At 55.5% G+C, this 17,263-nt stretch overlaps 1 protein-coding gene across 2 annotated transcripts; it reads left to right on the forward strand.

The window, feature by feature from the left end:
* The first annotated feature begins 394 nt into the window (after nt 1-394).
* On the forward strand, nt 395-15,296 carry YPEL1 (yippee like 1). Of its 2 annotated transcripts, none has more exons than XM_058656509.1 (5): nt 395-545; nt 13,068-13,339; nt 14,406-14,449; nt 14,581-14,689; nt 15,147-15,296. In XM_058656509.1, the coding sequence occupies exons 2-5, from the start codon at nt 13,223-13,225 to the stop codon at nt 15,234-15,236; spliced, it is 360 nt and encodes a 119-aa protein (XP_058512492.1). In that variant the 5' UTR covers nt 395-545; nt 13,068-13,222; the 3' UTR covers nt 15,237-15,296. The 2 variants fall into 2 exon arrangements, with proteins under 2 accessions (XP_058512492.1, XP_058512490.1); XM_058656507.1 differs by having other exon boundaries at nt 401-545; nt 13,002-13,339.
* The last annotated feature ends 1,967 nt before the right edge of the window (nt 15,297-17,263 follow it).

A 17,263-nucleotide genomic window follows, 5' to 3' on the forward strand; every position in this document is an offset into this window, starting at 1 on the left:
ACTGCGACTGCGCCTGCGCGCGGAACCTGTCCTCGAACCCGGGCACCTAGCTGCAGGGCGGCATCCAGGTCCCGCCCACCATCATTGGCGATCCTCGAGGCCACACCCACCGCCCCAGCCAATGGGAAGGCTGCGCGCTCCGCCGCACGTGCGGCCCCGCCCCACTCGCCGCCGGGAGCGTGCAAGGCCGAGCCCCGTGGCGCGGCGCGCGCGGGCGGGGGCGGGGCTAGGGGCGGGGCGAAGACCAGGCGGGACGCGGATTGGCCTGCTCCGCGCTCCGAAGCCGTCCACGGGGGCGGGACGAAGGGCAGACGGCGCGCTGATTGGCCGGCGCTGCGCTCAGAGGCCGTTAACGGCGGCGGGGCCGGCAGCAGCTCCAAAACAAAGGGCTGGCGGCCGGCGGGGCGGCGGCGGCGGGAGGATGGCTCGCGCCCTGTCGACGCGCCAACGGCCGCCGCGCGTCCCGGGCCGCGCCGACGCCGCCTGAGAGCCGCGTCCGGGGCCGGATGGGCGCTGCGGGCCGGGCTGCCGACCGCCGAGCGGCCGTGAGTACGGGCCGGCCTGCGGGGCGGGGCGGGCGGCCCGGGGAGCACCTGTTGGGCGTGCGGGAGGGCGGGCGCGCGGGCCCGGGCGGGGGTGGGTGTGTGTATTTTTATTGTCTTTTGCATTCCGTTGGTGTGTGTTCGGTGGGTCCCTGTTTAGTTCACTTGGGCTTTTCGCAGAGCCGCCCCCGCCCCTCCTCTCCCCTCCTCTCCCCTCCTCTCCCCTCCTCTCCCCTCCTCGCACCTGTCCGCGCGCCCGGGGAGGGACGTGAGGACAAAAGAGGGACTCCCGGGGGCGTTTGCGAAGGAGGGAGGTGCGGGCAGCGCCTGGGCCGGCTGGCTGCCCACCTGCACGGGCGCCGAGACGACCCGCTGGCGGCTCCCAGTGTGGTACCTGGCGAGCAGGGGAGGCGGGGAAGGGGCCCTTCGCCCCGGGCCTGCCTCCGAGTGACAGCTGCCTTGGCCAGCTGATGGATCAGTCCCCGCCCCCTCCGCACTCCTTTCGGGGTGCTTAGGCAGGGAGCCGCCTTCACCTGCCCCTCGCTGGGCGGAGGGAATGTGAGCGCTTTGGCCCGCCCTCCCCTCTCCTCCCCTCTTCCCTCTCCCCCCTTCTCCTCCTCTGTCCCCCCACCCCCTTCTCCTCTCCCACCTTCTCCCTCCCTCTCCTCCTCTCCTCCCATCTCACCTCTCTCCTCTCCCCTCTCTCCTTTCCCCACTCCTCCGCTCTCCCATTCACCTGCCCTCACAGGTGTGACAGGTACCTGCAGAGCACCTGCGCCCTACAGAAAAGGTTCTGTCTCTGCAGTCCCACCTACCGGTACCTCCAGGCTGTGGGGCCGTGGTAGTCCCTGGCTCAGGCCTTGGGCTACGATGTGTACAGCTGTTTCACTTGGCCAAGGGATCTTGCGCGGCTCCTGTGTTGTAGCCACGGCTCCTGTGTTGTAGCCACGGCTCCTGTGTGTAGCCACGGCTCCTGTATGTGTAGCGACGGCTCGGCTCCTGTGTGTGTAGTCACGGCTCCCGTGTGTGTAGCGAGGGCTCCTGTGTGTAGTCACGGCTCCTGTGTGTGCAGCCACGGCTCCTGTGTGTGTAGTCACGGCTCCCGTGTGTGCAGCCACGGCTTCTGTGTGTGCAGCCACGGCTTCTGTGTATGCAGCCACGGCTTCTGTGTGTGTAGCCACGGCTCCTGTGTGTAGCGACGGCTCGGCTCCTGTGTGTGTAGCCACGGCTCCTGTGTGTGTAACGACGGCTCCCGTGTGTGTAGTCACGGCTCCCGTGTGTGCAGCCACGGCTCCCGTGTGTGCAGCCACGGCTCCTGTGTGTAGCCACGGCTTCTGTGTGTGCAGCCACGGCTTCTGTGTGTGCAGCCACGGCTTCTGTGTGTGTAGCCACGGCTCCTGTGTGTAGCGACGGCTCGGCTCCTGTGTGTGTAGCCACGGCTCCTGTGTGTGTAACGACGGCTCCTGTGTGTGTAGTCACGGCTCCTGTGTGTAGCGACGGGCGACGGGCGTGGACCAGGGTGATCTGTGTCACCTCAGTGTGTGTTTGTGTTTTTTAAAGATTTATTTATTTTTATTGGAAAGTCAGATATACAAAGAGGATGAGAGAGAGGAAGATGTGTTGTCCTGACTCACTCCTCAAGTGGCCAAGCACAACAGCTAGAGCTGAGCCGATCCAAAGCCAGGAGCTTCTTCCGGGTCTCCCACAAGGTGCAGTGTCACAAGGCTTTTGGCCGTCCTCAACTGCTTTCCCAGGCCACAAGCAGGGAGCTGGATGGGAAGTGGAGCTGCCGGGATTAGAACCGGCGCCCATATGGGATCCCGGGGCTTTCAAGGCGAGGACTTTAGCTGCTAGGCTACTGCGCCAGGCCCCTCAATGTGTTTTTTTTTTTCTCCCTGTAAAGCTGATAAACATCCTCCTGCCTTAGAAACTGTCCCCTGACCCCTCGCTAAGTGTCATTTCACTTAAAAAAAAAGTTTAAAAAAAAGTTTAAGTGGTTAGATCTGATCATTTGGAACACCTTCGGAGGCTAGAGAAAGTTCTAAACAGCTGAGACTCGGGGAGCAGGGAGCAGGATGGATTCTGTGAAGAAAAGAGGACCAAGATGATCAGCTTGATATTCCTTGTCAGAGCAAGTGAGAACAGACACCTTGAGCAGGGTGAGCAGACCCCGGCATCTTGGCCCATCAGTGGGACCACTGGGGACCTGTGCTTGGGGACCTAGACTGACTCCCCCAGAGTTGGGGGTGTGACCATGGGCCCTGCCTACCCTGCCCCCAGTGTGGTCCAGTTGTTTGTGTTTCATCAGCTGAGCCCCCAGCACAGGGACTATGTGCCCAGGCAATGCCAGTGGCTGCGCTAGATGTCCTGGTCGCAGCCAGGGGTGTGACCCCCTGCCGGCCGGTGGGGGACAGGTGTCAGCACACCCTTCCACTGCACGATCAGCCATGAGGCAAAGTGCGTGCCAGCTCCATCTGTTGGTTCACTCCCCAGATGGTAGCAATAGCCAAGGATGGGCCAGGCCAAAGTCAGGAGTTTCTTGTGGGTCTCCCGCAGGGTGCAGGCTCAGGGAATTAGGGCCAGAATCCACTGCTTTCCAGGATGCAGTAACAGAGAGCTAGACTGGAAGTGGGGCAATCAGGACTTGAACCGGTGCCTGTAGGACATACTGGCATCAAACGTGGAGGTTTAGTCTGATACGTCACGTCACAGTGCTGGCTCTTAAGCAAATAGGTAAATCGTTTTTTTAAGATTTTATCTGGTCCCGGCGCAGTGGGCTAGTGGCTAAAGTCCTCACCTTGAACGCACAAGGATCCCATAGTGGCACTGGTTCTAATCCCGGCAGCTCCGTTTCCCATCCAGCTCCCTGCTTGTGGCCTGAGAAAGCAGTTGAGGACGGCCCAAAGCCTTGGGACCCTGCACCCGTGTGGGAGACTTGGAAAGAAGTTCCTGGCTTCTGGCTTCGGATTGGAGCAGCAGCGGCCGTTGTGCTCACTTGGGGAGTGAAACATCGGACGGAAGATCTTCCTCTCTGTCTCTCATCTCTACATCTGCCTTTCCAATAAAAATAAATAAATCTTTTAAAAATATATTTTATTTTTATTGCAAAGGCAGATATACAGAGAGGAGGAAGAGACTGAAAGGGATGTTTCATTCGCTGATTCACTCCCCAAGCAGCCGCAGTGTCTGGAGCTGAGCCAATTCGAAGCCAGGAGCCTGGAGCCTCTTGCGGGTATCCCACACTCCCACACGGGTGCAGGGTCCCAAGGTTTTGGGCCATCCTTGACTGCTTTCCCAGGCCACAGGCAGGGAGCTGGATGGGAAGTGGAGCTGCCGGGATTAGAACCGGTTCCCATATGGGATCCTGGAGCGTTTAAGGCAAGGACTTTAACCGCTACGCTATCATTCCAGGCCCAATAGGTAAACCTTTTTTTTTTTTTTTTAAGATTTATTTATTTTTATTGGAAAGGCAGAGAGGAGGAGAGACAGAGAGGAAGGTCTTCCATCTGATGGTTCACTTCCCAAGTGACCGCAATAGCTGGAGCTGAGCCGATCCGAAGCCAGGAACTCTTCCAGGTCTCCCACGCGGGTGCAAGGTCCCAAAGCTTTGGAACATCCTCGACTGCTTTCCCAGGCCACAAGCAGGGAGCTGGATGGGAAGCAGGGCTGCTGGGATTAGAACCAGTGACCATATGCAATCCCGGGTATGCAAGGCGAGGACTTTAACCACTACGCTATTGCGTCAGGCCCAATACGTACATCTTGGAAGACACGCAGATCATTCACTTCCCAAATGCCTGCAAACAGGCAAGGCTGAACCGTGCAGGAGTCAGGAGCTCCACACGGGCAGCAGGGATCCAACCGCCTGAGACCTGCGTGCTTGCTCCCGGATGCGGGTTGGCAGCAGGTCGATCGGGAGCAGCGGTGGGCTGCGTCCCCTGGCGGCTCGGCCTGCTGCAGCCCTCTACCCCGACCCCAAGGAATGGCGTCACTTCTAGGAGTGTGTGTAGCTCTTCTCTGTGAACTACAGTCTTGGGGAGAAAACCAGGGGAAATCTGCAGGCAGAGCGGTGGTGACGATGCTGGAAGGCCTGTGGTGGGCGAGGAAAGGGGACTAGGGGGTGCCCTGGGGTAGAGCGGGTAAAGTGTCCATCTGCAGTGCCAGCATGTCCTCGGGGCACTGGTTCAAGACCCAGCTGCTCCACTTCCAACCCAGTTCCCTGCTAATGGTCTGAGAAATCAGCAGAAAATGGCTCAACACCATATGTCCCTGCACCCACCTGGGAGACCAAGAAGAAGCTCCTGGCTCCTGGCTTTGGGCTAGCCCCGCTCTGGTTGCTGTGGCTACCTGGGAAGTGAGCCAGCAGCTGGACCTTCTCTCTTTTTCTGGCTTTCAAATAAATCTTTTTCTTTTTTTTTTTAATTATTTATTATTTAACTTCATTAATTACATTATATTATGTGACACAGTTACATAGATACTTGGGTTCTCCCCACCCCTCCCCAAACCCTCCCACCATGGTGGATTCCTCCACCTTGTTGCATAACCACAGCTCAAGTTCAGTTGAGATTCCCCCATTGCAAGCGTATACCAAACATAGAGTCCAGCATCTTATTGTCCAGTCAAGTTCAACGGCTTCTTAGGTATACCCTCTCTGGTCTGAAGACAGAGCCAGCAGAGTATCATCCCAGTCAATTGAAAGCTCCAACATACCATCAGCAAAAATTTACATCATTATGGAATTAATTGACATAGTAATGAGTAACCAATATGTTAAAAGTAAATGCGAGTTCCCAGCCACCTTCTGTGACCACCTCACCTATACTTCAATTTAGTTTATACACATTCAAAACATAACATGTTATACATAACATCATATCATCTTAAATTAAGGCAAACATGTGGTATTTAACCTTTTGTGATTGGCTCATTTCCCTTAGCATTATGGTTTCCAGTTTGCCCCATTTGGCCACAAAGAACTGCATTTTGTTTTTTTTAATAGCTGAGTAGTATTCCATGGAGTAGATGAACCATAGCTTTCTTATCCAATCCTCTGTTGATGGGCATTTTGGTTGCTTCCATGTTTTTGCAATTACTGATTGTGCTGCTATGAGCATAGGAGTGCATGTTGGTTTCTCATAAAACAATTGTTCTGGATATATTCCTAGGAGTGCTATTGCTGGATCATACGGTATGTTGAATTTGAGTTGTTTGAATATTCTCCATACTGATTTCCATAGAGGCTGTACCAGCCTGCAGCCCCACCAGCAGTGGAGTAAGGATCCCTTTTCCCCGCAACCTCGCCAACAAGTGTTGTTGGTGCTTTTATTCATGTGGGCCAGTCTTACTGGCGTTAGGTGCTACCTCATTGATGTTTTAATTTGGATTTCCCTTATTGCCAGGGAACTTGAGCATTTTTTCATATGTTTATTTGCCATTTGGGTTTGTTCCTTTGTGAAGTGTTTGCCCATTTCCCGTGCCCATTTCTTGAGTGGCTTGTTTGTTTTGACATTTTGGTTGTTTTGTAGCTCTTTGTATATTCTGGAGATCAGCCCTCTATCACCTATGTCGTGTGCGAAGATCTTCTCCCATTCTGTGGGTTGCTTTTTTACTTTGTTGATTGTTTCTCTAGCTGTACAGAAGCTTCGTAGTTTGATGAGGTCCCAATTGTTTATTTTGGTCTCGATTTCTACTGCATTTGGAGTCTTTTTTAGGAAGTGAGGGCCTACCCCTAAGTGTTCCAGTGTGTTTCCAACATTTTCTTCCAAAAGTTTGAAGGTTTCTGGATGTAGGTTTAGATCTGTTATCCATTTAGATCTGATCTTAGTGTATGGTGAGAGATGTGGATCTATTTTTTTGTTTCTGCAGGCTATTAACCAGTTGTCCCAACAGCATTTATTGAACAGACCTTCCCATTTGCCTGGATTGTCGTTTGTCTTTTTGTCAAAGATTATTTGGCTGTATCTGTGTGGGCTTCCTTCTGGTGTTTCTATTCTGCTCCATTGATCTTCCTCTCTATCTTTGTGCCAGTACCACACTGTTTTGATAACCACTGCCCTTAGTATGTCCAGAGGTCCGGAACTGTGATTCCCCCAGCTAACTTCCTGTTCTTCAGGATGGTTCTAGCTATCCGTGGTTTTTTGTGCTTCCAGATGAACCTTTGGATCATTGTTTCCAGTTCCATGAAGAATGTTTTGGGCAATTTGATTGGGAGTGCGTTGAATGTATATATTGCTTTTGGCAGTATAGACATTTTAATGATATTGATTTTACCTATCCAGGAGCATGGGATGTTACTCCATCTTTTGAGGTCTTCTTCAATTTCTTTCTTAAGTAGTTTGTAGTTTTCTTCAAATAAGTCTCCTACATTTTTGGTTAGATTTATTCCCAGATATTTCATACTTTTCTCTGTTATTTTGAATGGTATCTTGCTGGTTAAGTCTTTAAATAAATTTTTTTCAAACATAGAATTAAAAGCTAAACTTATTTTAATGAAAAAAAATTGAATTCACACATATAATTTTCCAGAAAGGTCTAGAAAGTGTGAATTACGGAAAAACTGTGCGTGTGTTTCAAAGACTCATAACTTTAAACAGTGTCATTCCATGTCCTGCTAACCTTTGAGGTACCCTTGTATTGTTCAAGTTCACTGACATGTGGGCTCCAGAGAGATCAAAGGCAGAGGTGGGATGGGGACAGTGGTTGCCAGGGCCTGGGAGAGGCGAGTGGTGGGAGCTGCTGGTTGCAGCCAACGCGTGTCCATCATGTGTCAGTCAAGTGGCAGGCGTGCACACTGCATGGTCAGTGAACTGGTACTTGGCGTGGAAAAGACCCTGGGTTAAGTATTCATATTACACTTAAAAAAAAAATAAAGGTGCTGTCCAATTTGAACAAAGGTAACCACATTTTTTCAAAGATTTATTATTATTGGAAAGCCAGATATACAGAGAGGAGGAGAGACAGAGAGGAAGATTTTCCGTCCAATGATTCACTCCCCAAGTGAGCCGCAAAGGCCGGTGCTGTGCCCATCCGAAGCCGGGAACCTGGAACCTCTTCCGGGTCTCCCATGCGGGTGCAGGGTCCCAATGCATTGGGCCGTCCTCGACTGCTTTCCCAGGCCACAAGTAGGGAGCTGGATGGGAAGTGGAGCTGCCGGGATTAGAACCGGCGCCCATATGGGATCCTGGGGCATGCAAGGCGAGGACTTTAGCCGCTAGGCCACGCCGCCGGGCCCCAAAGGTAACCACATTAACAGTGAAGGACAGGAGCTATGCACCGTGGCACAGCAAGTTCAGCCACTGCTTGTAACACAGCATCCCATGTGAGTACCTGGCTCAAGTCCCCGTTGATCCACTTCCAATCCAACTCCCTGCTAATGATCTGGGCAAGGCAGAAAGTGCAGGCCTAAGTGCCCAGGTCCCTGCACCCATACAGGAGGCCAGCTGGAGCTCCAGGCTCGGTTTTGGCCCGGCCCAGCCCTGGCCGTCTCCTCTAAATGGCAAGAGAAACCCAGTGAGATCGGAGGGCGGCAGGTGGTGAAGTGGGCCGAGGTCCTTGGTAACTTGGCTGCTGGCAGCGGGAGCCTCTGACCAGCCGGGTCCTGCTGTGCCCTCGGTTGGGACAGGGCACAGCCAGGAGATAGGGCTGGGTTTGTGAGGCACTGAGTTGACCTTTGAACCTCCAACCCCTACAGGGAAGGAGGGAGAGGGAGGGAAGCCAGAATTCAGAGGATCAGAACAAATCTAAGTGACCTCAACTCTGACTAAAAAAAAAAATAAATAAACCTAAGCTGGGGAGGGGAGGGGGCGGCTCAATGGCTCGCTTGGCCAACTCCTCTCCCAGCAAGCTCTGGGATCCCACATGGGCGCCAGTACATGTCCCGGCTGCCCCACTTCCCATCCAGCTCCCTGCTTGTGGTCTGGGAAAGCAGTCGAGGACAGCCCAAAGCCTTGGGACCCTGCACCCATGTGGGAGACCCAGAGGAGGCTCCTGGCTTTGGATCAGCTCAGCTCCGGCTGTTGCAGCCATTCGGGGAGTTAATCGGCGGACAGGTCTTTTTCCCTGTCTCTCTGTATATCTGCCTTTTTCCAATAAAAATAAATCTTTAATAAAAGAAAAAAAAGCTCAAGTTGGGGCAGGGGTTAGGTAGGTGTGTGGGGGGGCACCCCAAAAAGAAGTCATTGTCTTCTCCAGGCATTTTCAGCCAGGTCTTGTGAAGGCATCCGAAGAATGTTCTTGGAGGGGTGTGTGTGTGTGTGTGTGTGTGTGTGTGTACTTGTGTGTACACACACCTTGCATAAAAAAAGTGCACAGGCAGTGCATGGTGGGTGGGCGGCATCTGTGTTGGTTTCTGGCATGGAATTGGATCTGACTTTGTTGCTGTGGAAGCTGTGTGGGCCAGCCGTGTCGCTTGTGTCCCAGCTAGAGTCCCTCTTTGCCGGGGTCTGGTCCTTGTCACCCTAACTGGCTGCGGTCCTGGGTGTGCTCCCCAGCAGGGGGCGCTGCTGTTACCTGTGCACACCTGTCTCGCTCCAGCGGCTTGCAGACGCACACTCGTCGGGGCCTACAGCTTTATGGTATCTCAATTAAAAAAATTACTTTAAAGATTTATGTAATTTTTATTTGGAGGGAGATTTTACAGAGAGGGAAAGAGAAAGATCTTTCATCTGCTGGTTCACCCCCTAAACTGCAAAAGCCAGAACTGATCTGAAGCCAGGAACCAGGAGCCAGAAGCTTCTTCTAGGTCTCCCACACGCGTGCAGGGTCCCAAGGCTTTGGACCATCCTTGACTGCTTTCCCAGGCCACAAGCAGGGAGCTGGATGGGAAGTGGAGCTGCCAGGATTACGGGCCCGGTGTGATAGCCTAGTGGCTAAAGCCCTTGCCTTGCACACCCAGTATCCCATATGGTCGCCAGTTCTAATCCTGGCTGCCCTGCTTTCCATCCAGCTTCCTGCTTGTGTTCTGGGAAAAGTAGTCAAGGATGGCCTAAAGCTTTGGGACCCTGCACCTGCATGGGAGACCCAAAAGAAGCTCCTGGTTCCTGGCTGCGGATTGGCCCAGCTCCAGCCATTGCGGTCACTTGGGGAGTGAATCATCGGACGGAAGATCTTCCTCTCTGTCTTTTCTCCTCTCTGTATATCTGACTTTCCAATAAAAATAAAAGTCTTTAAAAAAAAAGTAGAGGGATTTGGAGACACTTTTAAGACTAACCCGTTTTTTTGGGCCTGGCAGTGTGGCCTAGCGGCTAAAGTCCTCACCTTGAAAGCCCCGGGATCCCATATGGGCGCTGGTTCTAATCCCGGCAGCTCCACTTCCCATCCAGCTCCCTGCTTGTGGCCTGGGAAAGCAGTCGAGGACGGCCCAATGCATTGGGACACTGCACCCGCGTGGGAGATCTGGAGGAGGTTCCAGGTTCCTGGCTTCGGATCGGCGCGCACCGCCTGTTGCGGCTCACTTGGGGAGTGAAACATCGGACGGAAGATCTTCCTCTCTGTCTCTCCTCCTTTGTGTATATCCGGCTTTTCAATAACAATAAATCTTTTTTTTTTTTTTTTTTTTAAAAAAGACTAACCCGTTTTTGATTTAGTGCTTGTGGTGTCAACATTGCACTTCTGGGGTGAGCTGCCTTAATCCCCCTCACTGGGCTGCGTGGCCTGTGTGTGTGTGTAGGTTCGCGTCGGTCTGCTGCCCTGGCTTCCTTCCGCCTGTGAGGTCCCCCACTTGCTCACCCCGCTCACTCACCCGTCAGTTCAGCCTCCCCCAGGGCCCCAGCATGTGACATTTGCTGTTCATTGTTCTGTGGGTATGTGCTTGCTTCTAGAATGGTTTTTTCTTTTAAGATTCAATTTTTTTGAAGGACGATTTACAACAGAGAAGGAGAGATTGCTCTTCCATCTGGTGGCTCACTGCTTTTATGGCTGGAGCTGGGCTAGTCTGAAACCAGGAGCCAGGGACTTCTCTGCCATCCCAGGCACAGCAGCAAGGGGCTGGATCAGCAGTCGAGCAGCCAGGATTGGAACTGGCGCTCACATGGGATGCCAACATTGCAGGCAATGTCTTAACACACTGCACCATAGCATTGGCCCATTGAATCAGGAATGTAGGGGCACAGGCTGCGCAAGCACCAACGCAGGTGCAGGAGCCCTTGGAGGCTGTGGGGGTGCAGGACAGGGTCCTTGGGAACTGCCCCCGAGAGGAGTGGCAGCAGAGCTGGGAGGCTGGAGCGGGCCACCTGGCTGGACCTGGGCATCAGCATTCCTGCTCCATGTTCTTGCTCTGAAAGCCTGCATGCTTGGGGTTGAGGCCTGTCTGCTTCCTGTCTAGCTTCCAGCCAAGGCAACCCGGGAGGCAGGGACACTCAGTGTCACTGCCACCGTCCATCTATGGCCCCTCAACACCTGCTGCCTGCCCCTCCTACTTCCTGTTCCTGTGGAGTTGACCACTCTGGGCGTCTTCTGTAAGGGGAATTGTCTTTTTTCTTGGTGTAACTGATTTACTTCCCTTAGCATAACGTCCTCATGCTAGCACGGGCCCCCATCCCCTGGGTGGCTGAGCTGAGTCACAGGCACCATCCGTCCAGGCCACAGCTTGCCCAGCCACCAACGGGCACTTGGGGTGCCGGCTGCTCTGACCATGGTGCGCATGTGCCGGTTCCTGACGTCCTCGCAGACGCCTGTCACTGTTCTTATTGGAAGGTCCGATTTACAGAGAGGAGAGACAGATCTTGCATTTGTGGGTTCACTCCCCAAGCGGCTGCAGTGACTGGAGCTGAGCTGATTTGAAGCCAGGGGTCAGGAGCCTCTTCCAGGCCTCCCACGTGGGTACAGGATCCCAAGGCTTTGGGCCGTCCTTGACTGCTTCCCCAGGCCACAAGCTGGGAGCTGGAAGGGAAGTGGGGCAGCCGGGACACGAACTTGTGCCCATGTGGGATCCCAGGCATGCAAGGTGAAGACTTTAGCCACTAGGCTACCACGTTAGGCCCACCTGTCACTTCTTCCAAGCCGGGTTGGATTGGGGAGGAGCCGCCCAGGAACAGGGGTGCAGTGGCTGAGCTGTGCTCCCAGAGGGTCCCTGTCAAGCCTTGCACACACCTGTTGACCACTGGTGAAGTGGCTCTCCTAGCCTCTGTCCATTTCTCAGTCAGGTTGTTGGGCGTCCCTGGAGGGCATTGCCTCCGTATTCTGGAAGCCTGTGGCTGGCTCAGAAATACAGGGAAGGGGGCTTTCTCCCACCATGAGCTCTTCCATGGCCTTGGAGGTCCAGGAGTGTTCCTGCTCACACAAAGTTCAGTTTTTTCTGAAAATTTTTTCTTTGTTGTGTACAGTCTCACATAGCTACCCCTTGTTGGCTGCTGCCTTTTTTCTTTTAAAGATTTTAAAATTTTTATTGGAAAGTCAGACGTGCAGAGGGGAAGATCTTCCGTCCATTGATTCTCATCCCAAGTGGCCACAACAGCCAGAGCTGAGCTGATCCCAGCCAGGAGCCAGAAGTCTCCTCTGGGTCTCCCACATAGATGCAGGGTCCCAAGGCTTTGGGCTGTCCTCAACTGCTTTCCCAGGCCACAAGCAGGGAGCTGGATGGAAGTGGAGCAGCCGGGACATGAACCAGTGCCTATATGGGATTCTGGAGCGTGCAAGGTTGGCATTTAGCCACTAGGCTACCACTTTGGGCCCCTCATTGTTGGCATCTCAGAGTCTTCTAGTTTTAGTGTTGTTATTCTTTCAGGCTTATTTATTTGGAAGTCAGAGTAAGAGAGAAAGAGAGAGATCTTCCATCTACTGGTTCACCCTCTGACTGACCACAGCATCCAGGACTGGGCCAGGCCAAAGCCAGGAGCTTCTTCCGGGTCTCCCACGTGGTGCAGGAGTCCAGGCACGTTAGCATGTTAGCTGTTAGGGAAGTGGAACCCACAGGACTGCAGTGGCGTTCATATGGGATTGCCAGTTACCGAGGTCAGGGGAGGATCGGCTCTCCCACAGCACCAGCTCCTACCTGCAGTTCTTACATTTAGTTGCAGGCTCCACTTTGAGTTCACTGTTACCGACAATACCAGGAAAAGGGTCCAGTGTGATTCTTGAGCAGGTGGGTGGATGTCAGCCCACGACCCTGCAGTGAAAAGCCAGTCTTTGCCCGTGGAATGTCCCAGGAACCCTTGTTGAAGAACAGGCTGTATGTGAGGTCTTTCTGTGCTGAATCACCATTTTAAAAATATTTGGAAGACAGGAGGGCCTCTGCAGGTTCACTCTACAGGTGCCGCTAAGGGTCCCTAGCCAGGCTGAAGGCAAAAACCAGGAACTCAGTTAAGTATCCCGTACAAGTGTCAAGGTCTCAGACTCGAGGGACCTCCCTTCTGCATTGGCCAGAGCTGGAGTCAGCCTGGAGCCGACGGGCATGCCGGGATGCCTGTAACCTGCAAGTGAAGCTGCCAGTCCTTTCCTCTGTGCCATTCTTCCCGACAGGTGAACCCAGAGTGCGCGCTGGGCGTTGTCCCGTGGCGGTCACGGCTGTGTGTGGTCTGTTGCCAGGGAGTGGCATTCTCGGCTGGTCTCTGCAGTGTGGACGGCTCCACGCGCCTGCCCGGACGACGGCTCTCGCGCGCATCCTCCAGTGTTTGTTTTGCCAGAAAACCCAGCAGAGCCGCAGCTCGTCCGGCGCTGGCCCTGAGCTGAGCGCGGCAGAGATGGTGAAAATGACCAAATCCAGAACATTCCAGGCCTACCTGCCCGCCTGCCACCGCACCTACAGCTGCATCCACTGCAGGGCCCACCTGGCCAACCACGACGAGCTCATCTCCAAGGCAAGTGAGCGCTGTGCCGGGCAAATGCCGGTGGCTGCCGCCAGTCGGCGCAGTGTGCACGCCACCGAACCTGCTGGGTCCTGGGGCCCTGCAGCCTGGGGCAGAGGACAAGATGGCAAGGGGCCGCCCAGGAGGGTGGGGGCACCGGAGCCAGGGTCTGCAGCTGCCCTGGGGGACGGGAATGCCGGTTCCCAGCAAGGCTTCCAGTCCCCACGGGTCACGACCTCTGCCCTGTCTGCCAGCCCATGCTGTAGCCTCAACACCTGCTGCTTGGGAGCCGATTGTGGCAGGAAGCTGGGCTGTGCAGGACGCTCAGTTGAGCAGCCTCCCTCTCCTGGGACCGGGGACTCCAGAGAGCTCAGGGGCAGGAAATGACCGGGTTTATTTTGGTGCAAAACCCTTGGAAATCCATGTGTGACGTCTTCATAAGATGTGCTTTCCACGAACCCTTTGAAGACGCATGTGTGGATCTCAGTAACTTTTTTGGAACCAATTTTTTTTTATCCCCTGTTCCCTGGAGCCTCTCACATGCCCTCATGTTTCCACTGGGAGGCCCGGAGGCTCACAGGAGCTGGGGCTGCCTGGTATTGTGGTGCAGCAGGTAAACCCTCACCTGCAGTGCCAGCACCCCGTGTCCTGGCTGGGACACTTCCCAGTCCAGCAGAGGATGGTCCAAGTGCTTGGAGGACCAGGAGGAAGTTCCTGCCTTCAGCCTGGCCCCGCCATTTGGAGAGTGAACCAGCTGATGGGAAGATCTCTGTGTGTAACTCTTTCAACTAAATAAATCTTTAAAAATGAAAACAATACCTGAGGTCGGACCAGGCTTAACTGGCAGCCTGGGTGTCTCACGGGTAGTGGGGAGGCAGTTGGAGCCCTGCCCTGGCACCCCTGCCCACCCTCCGCAGGGTGTGGGTGCTTCCTCTCCTGCACGTGGACAGGAGGGACTGTGCGAGGCTGTGGCTCCTTCCCTTGCCCTGGGATGTGCGGGGTCTCCCTCCCCGGGGACGGGGGGCAGCCCATCGCTGGGGAGGAGGATGGAGGCTCTGACCCCACACTCTGGTTTCAGTCCTTCCAGGGCAGTCAGGGACGTGCCTACCTCTTCAACTCCGTGTGAGTACACAGCTCAGCGGGCTCACTGAGGGAGCCGTCACCCCTGGGGAGGTGGGGATGGGGGGCTCCTGGGGGTGAACCTCGCCTGCAGGGGGGCGCAGGCCTCGAGTGCACTCCGCACCGCCCCCCAGGGTGAACGTGGGCTGCGGCCCTGCCGAGGAGAGGGTCCTGCTGACGGGGCTGCATGCCGTGGCCGACATCTACTGCGAGAACTGCAAGACCACGCTGGGCTGGAAATACGTGAGTCCCCGGGCCCCGGGCAGTAGGTGCAGCACCCCCACACACTGCATCCCGTCCAGGAGCTCGGCAGGCCCCTCCAGGGACCTGAGTCGGAGGTGGCCACGCCCTGAGGCGGCTCCAAGGAGCACCTCCCCATAGAGGCCGTGGGAGGTCTGGGCCCCTTGCTCTCCCCTCCCCATGCTGGGTGTCCAGGCCCTGTGGCTGCTGTACTCCTGGGCGGGGCCTGCCGCCCTGTAACCATCCGCCCTGCGTCCCCTGGCGCCAGGCCACACGTTCAGCCGGAGACACGAGGGGCCCTGCCAGTGCTCATGGCTCCGTTGATCTTCATGGTCCCACCTTGTGGGTTCCCTGAAGGGGAGGGGTTGACGGGCCTGGCCATGCCTCCTCAGGGGCCTGCGCACTGCAGGTGCCCTGTGAGCTCTCAGCACCCACCTCCTCTCCCCTGCCCTGCCCGCAGGAGCACGCCTTCGAGAGCAGCCAGAAGTACAAGGAAGGCAAGTTCATCATCGAGCTGGCTCACATGATCAAAGACAATGGGTGGGAGTGAGGGGCCCACGGCGCTCGTGCTTCTTTGTGAACAAGATCGTGAATGTAATGGAAACATGGAGCACCCCGGGTGGCGGCAGTTCTTGAACTTGGCCCCGGCAGGCTGGCCTGGCTCAGCCGGTGGCGCTGGGCCATGGTGGTTGTCTGTGGGTAAGGTGCCCCCTGGATTCCCATCCCTTCCCACATGTGACTGTTTCAGAAAATCTCCAGCAGCCCTGTTCTAACTTGTCCCCATGTTCAAGGAGGCACCTGCTGAGGCTGGCTGAGTTCCCGCCTCCTCGCAGCAAAGCCCCCCTGGGGTCTCCAGGCCGCAGGGAGCTCCTCAAGGACCTGTCTCCTGCCTTCTGGGAGAGGAAATTGTTGTAGCCCTCCTCCCTGTCATTCACAAAACTAGGAATGGGTTTTTCCTCTCAGGTAAGTCTGAGGCAGAGCGGTCAGCTAAGAATCTTCCAGCCAACCCACTTCACACACCCAGAGCAGGTTTCTGATTTTGTTTTTAAGCTGTGCCCCAAAAGGACAGTGAAACCACCTCAGAGAAGCCAGAAAGATCAGCGTGTTCAATGGGACCCATAGGTTTAAGGGGACAGGTTCCTTATCTAGGTCTGCCCCAGGGAGGGGGGCCTGGGCAGTCAGAGGCAGGTCCTATGGCTAGGGGAGCACCCCAGCCTGGGGCTCAGCAGTGCGTCAGGTTCAAGAGGCACTGCTTCCGCGTTGGGGGAGAGGCCGGTGCCGAAGCCTGAGGTGCACAGGGGTTTGAGGGAAGGGGTATGGAGGGTGCCTGGTTCGTGGGGTGGCCACCCTCCCCGCCTGGGCCTGTCCAGCATGCAGGGGCAGAAGGGCCAGCTCGCAGAAGGTAGAGCCCACCCCCCACCCCCCACCCCCAGGGGAGCTCTGGTTTGCACCATTTTGCCACAGGCCCAGAGAAGGCCTGGGGGCGGTCAGAGAGGCAGTCCGGCTTCCTCTGCACAGCCGGCTGGGTAAGAACATGGCTTCCAGCTCAGCCTAAGGTTGCCTCCCCACTCCCATGCAGGTGCTGGTCAGCCTGGCAGGCGAGCACCTTGGGGGCCATCTCTGCCTCAGGTGGGCCCTGGCCCAGGAGGGAGGGGGTGACGTCGCACTGGAGAGGGGGACAGATCACTTAATAGCATCTTCACCTTAGCCTAAGGAGCCTGGGAGGCCCCGCGGGTCCCTGAGGCTTCCAGTGGAACCTGCAGGTGTCCTGCGTGATGGGCGCGGAGTTGGCCTAACTGGGCAGCCAGTATGAGTGGCTGAACCTCAGCAAGACCTTGACCATGTGGCTCGCCCCTCCCTCTTGTGGAAGTTGATCTTCTCAAGTCCTCCGGAGCGACTTCGTCTACACTGAAACTGCATTTGAAGCCTTTTAGGTTCCGGGCAAGTTCACTGCCCTCCGTGTTGAGCACTTTGCTTTTGTGCCGTCGACTGTGATGGCGCTGTGCGGACTGACTTTGTACACGTGTTTTCGTAATGGAGACCAACACCACCTTTTATCTATGTTTCTGGTTTGGTCTGTGAAACACAAGGTCCTTTTTAAGCCAAATGAAGCGACTGGCCCCGGGCAGTGCCCGCCCCCTCCCAGGCAGCTGTGCAGGGCAGCCTGCCTGCTTGGCTCAGTAAATGCACTGCATGACATTCATTTATTTAAGATGTTTTTCCTTGGGGTGGGGGGAGGTGACCCCGGGATTTCTAGATGCACTGAACCTGGTTGTCGCTGTCGCTGTTTCTCTGTCCACACGGTATTTCATACCTTGATGCTTGTTCTTGATGCTACCTGGCACACCAGAGATGACAATCTTTGCAAAAAGTCCTTTAATTATCAGGGGACTACAAAATTCAGGTGGTCTCCGTATCTGGAACAGAGCACCGAGCTGCAAGGCAAGCACGGAGGCAAACATGGCCCTGGGGCAGGCCTGGTGCCCACTGTGGGCCCAGCCTGCGACCACCTGCGGGCCGGGTCAGGGCCGCCACTGCCACCTGCCTGGGGTCCCAGCAGCAGGACAGGAGCAGCGA

Source organism: Ochotona princeps, chromosome 29 (genome assembly GCF_030435755.1).
Source record: "Ochotona princeps isolate mOchPri1 chromosome 29, mOchPri1.hap1, whole genome shotgun sequence".
Taxonomy (NCBI): Eukaryota; Metazoa; Chordata; class Mammalia; order Lagomorpha; family Ochotonidae; genus Ochotona; species Ochotona princeps.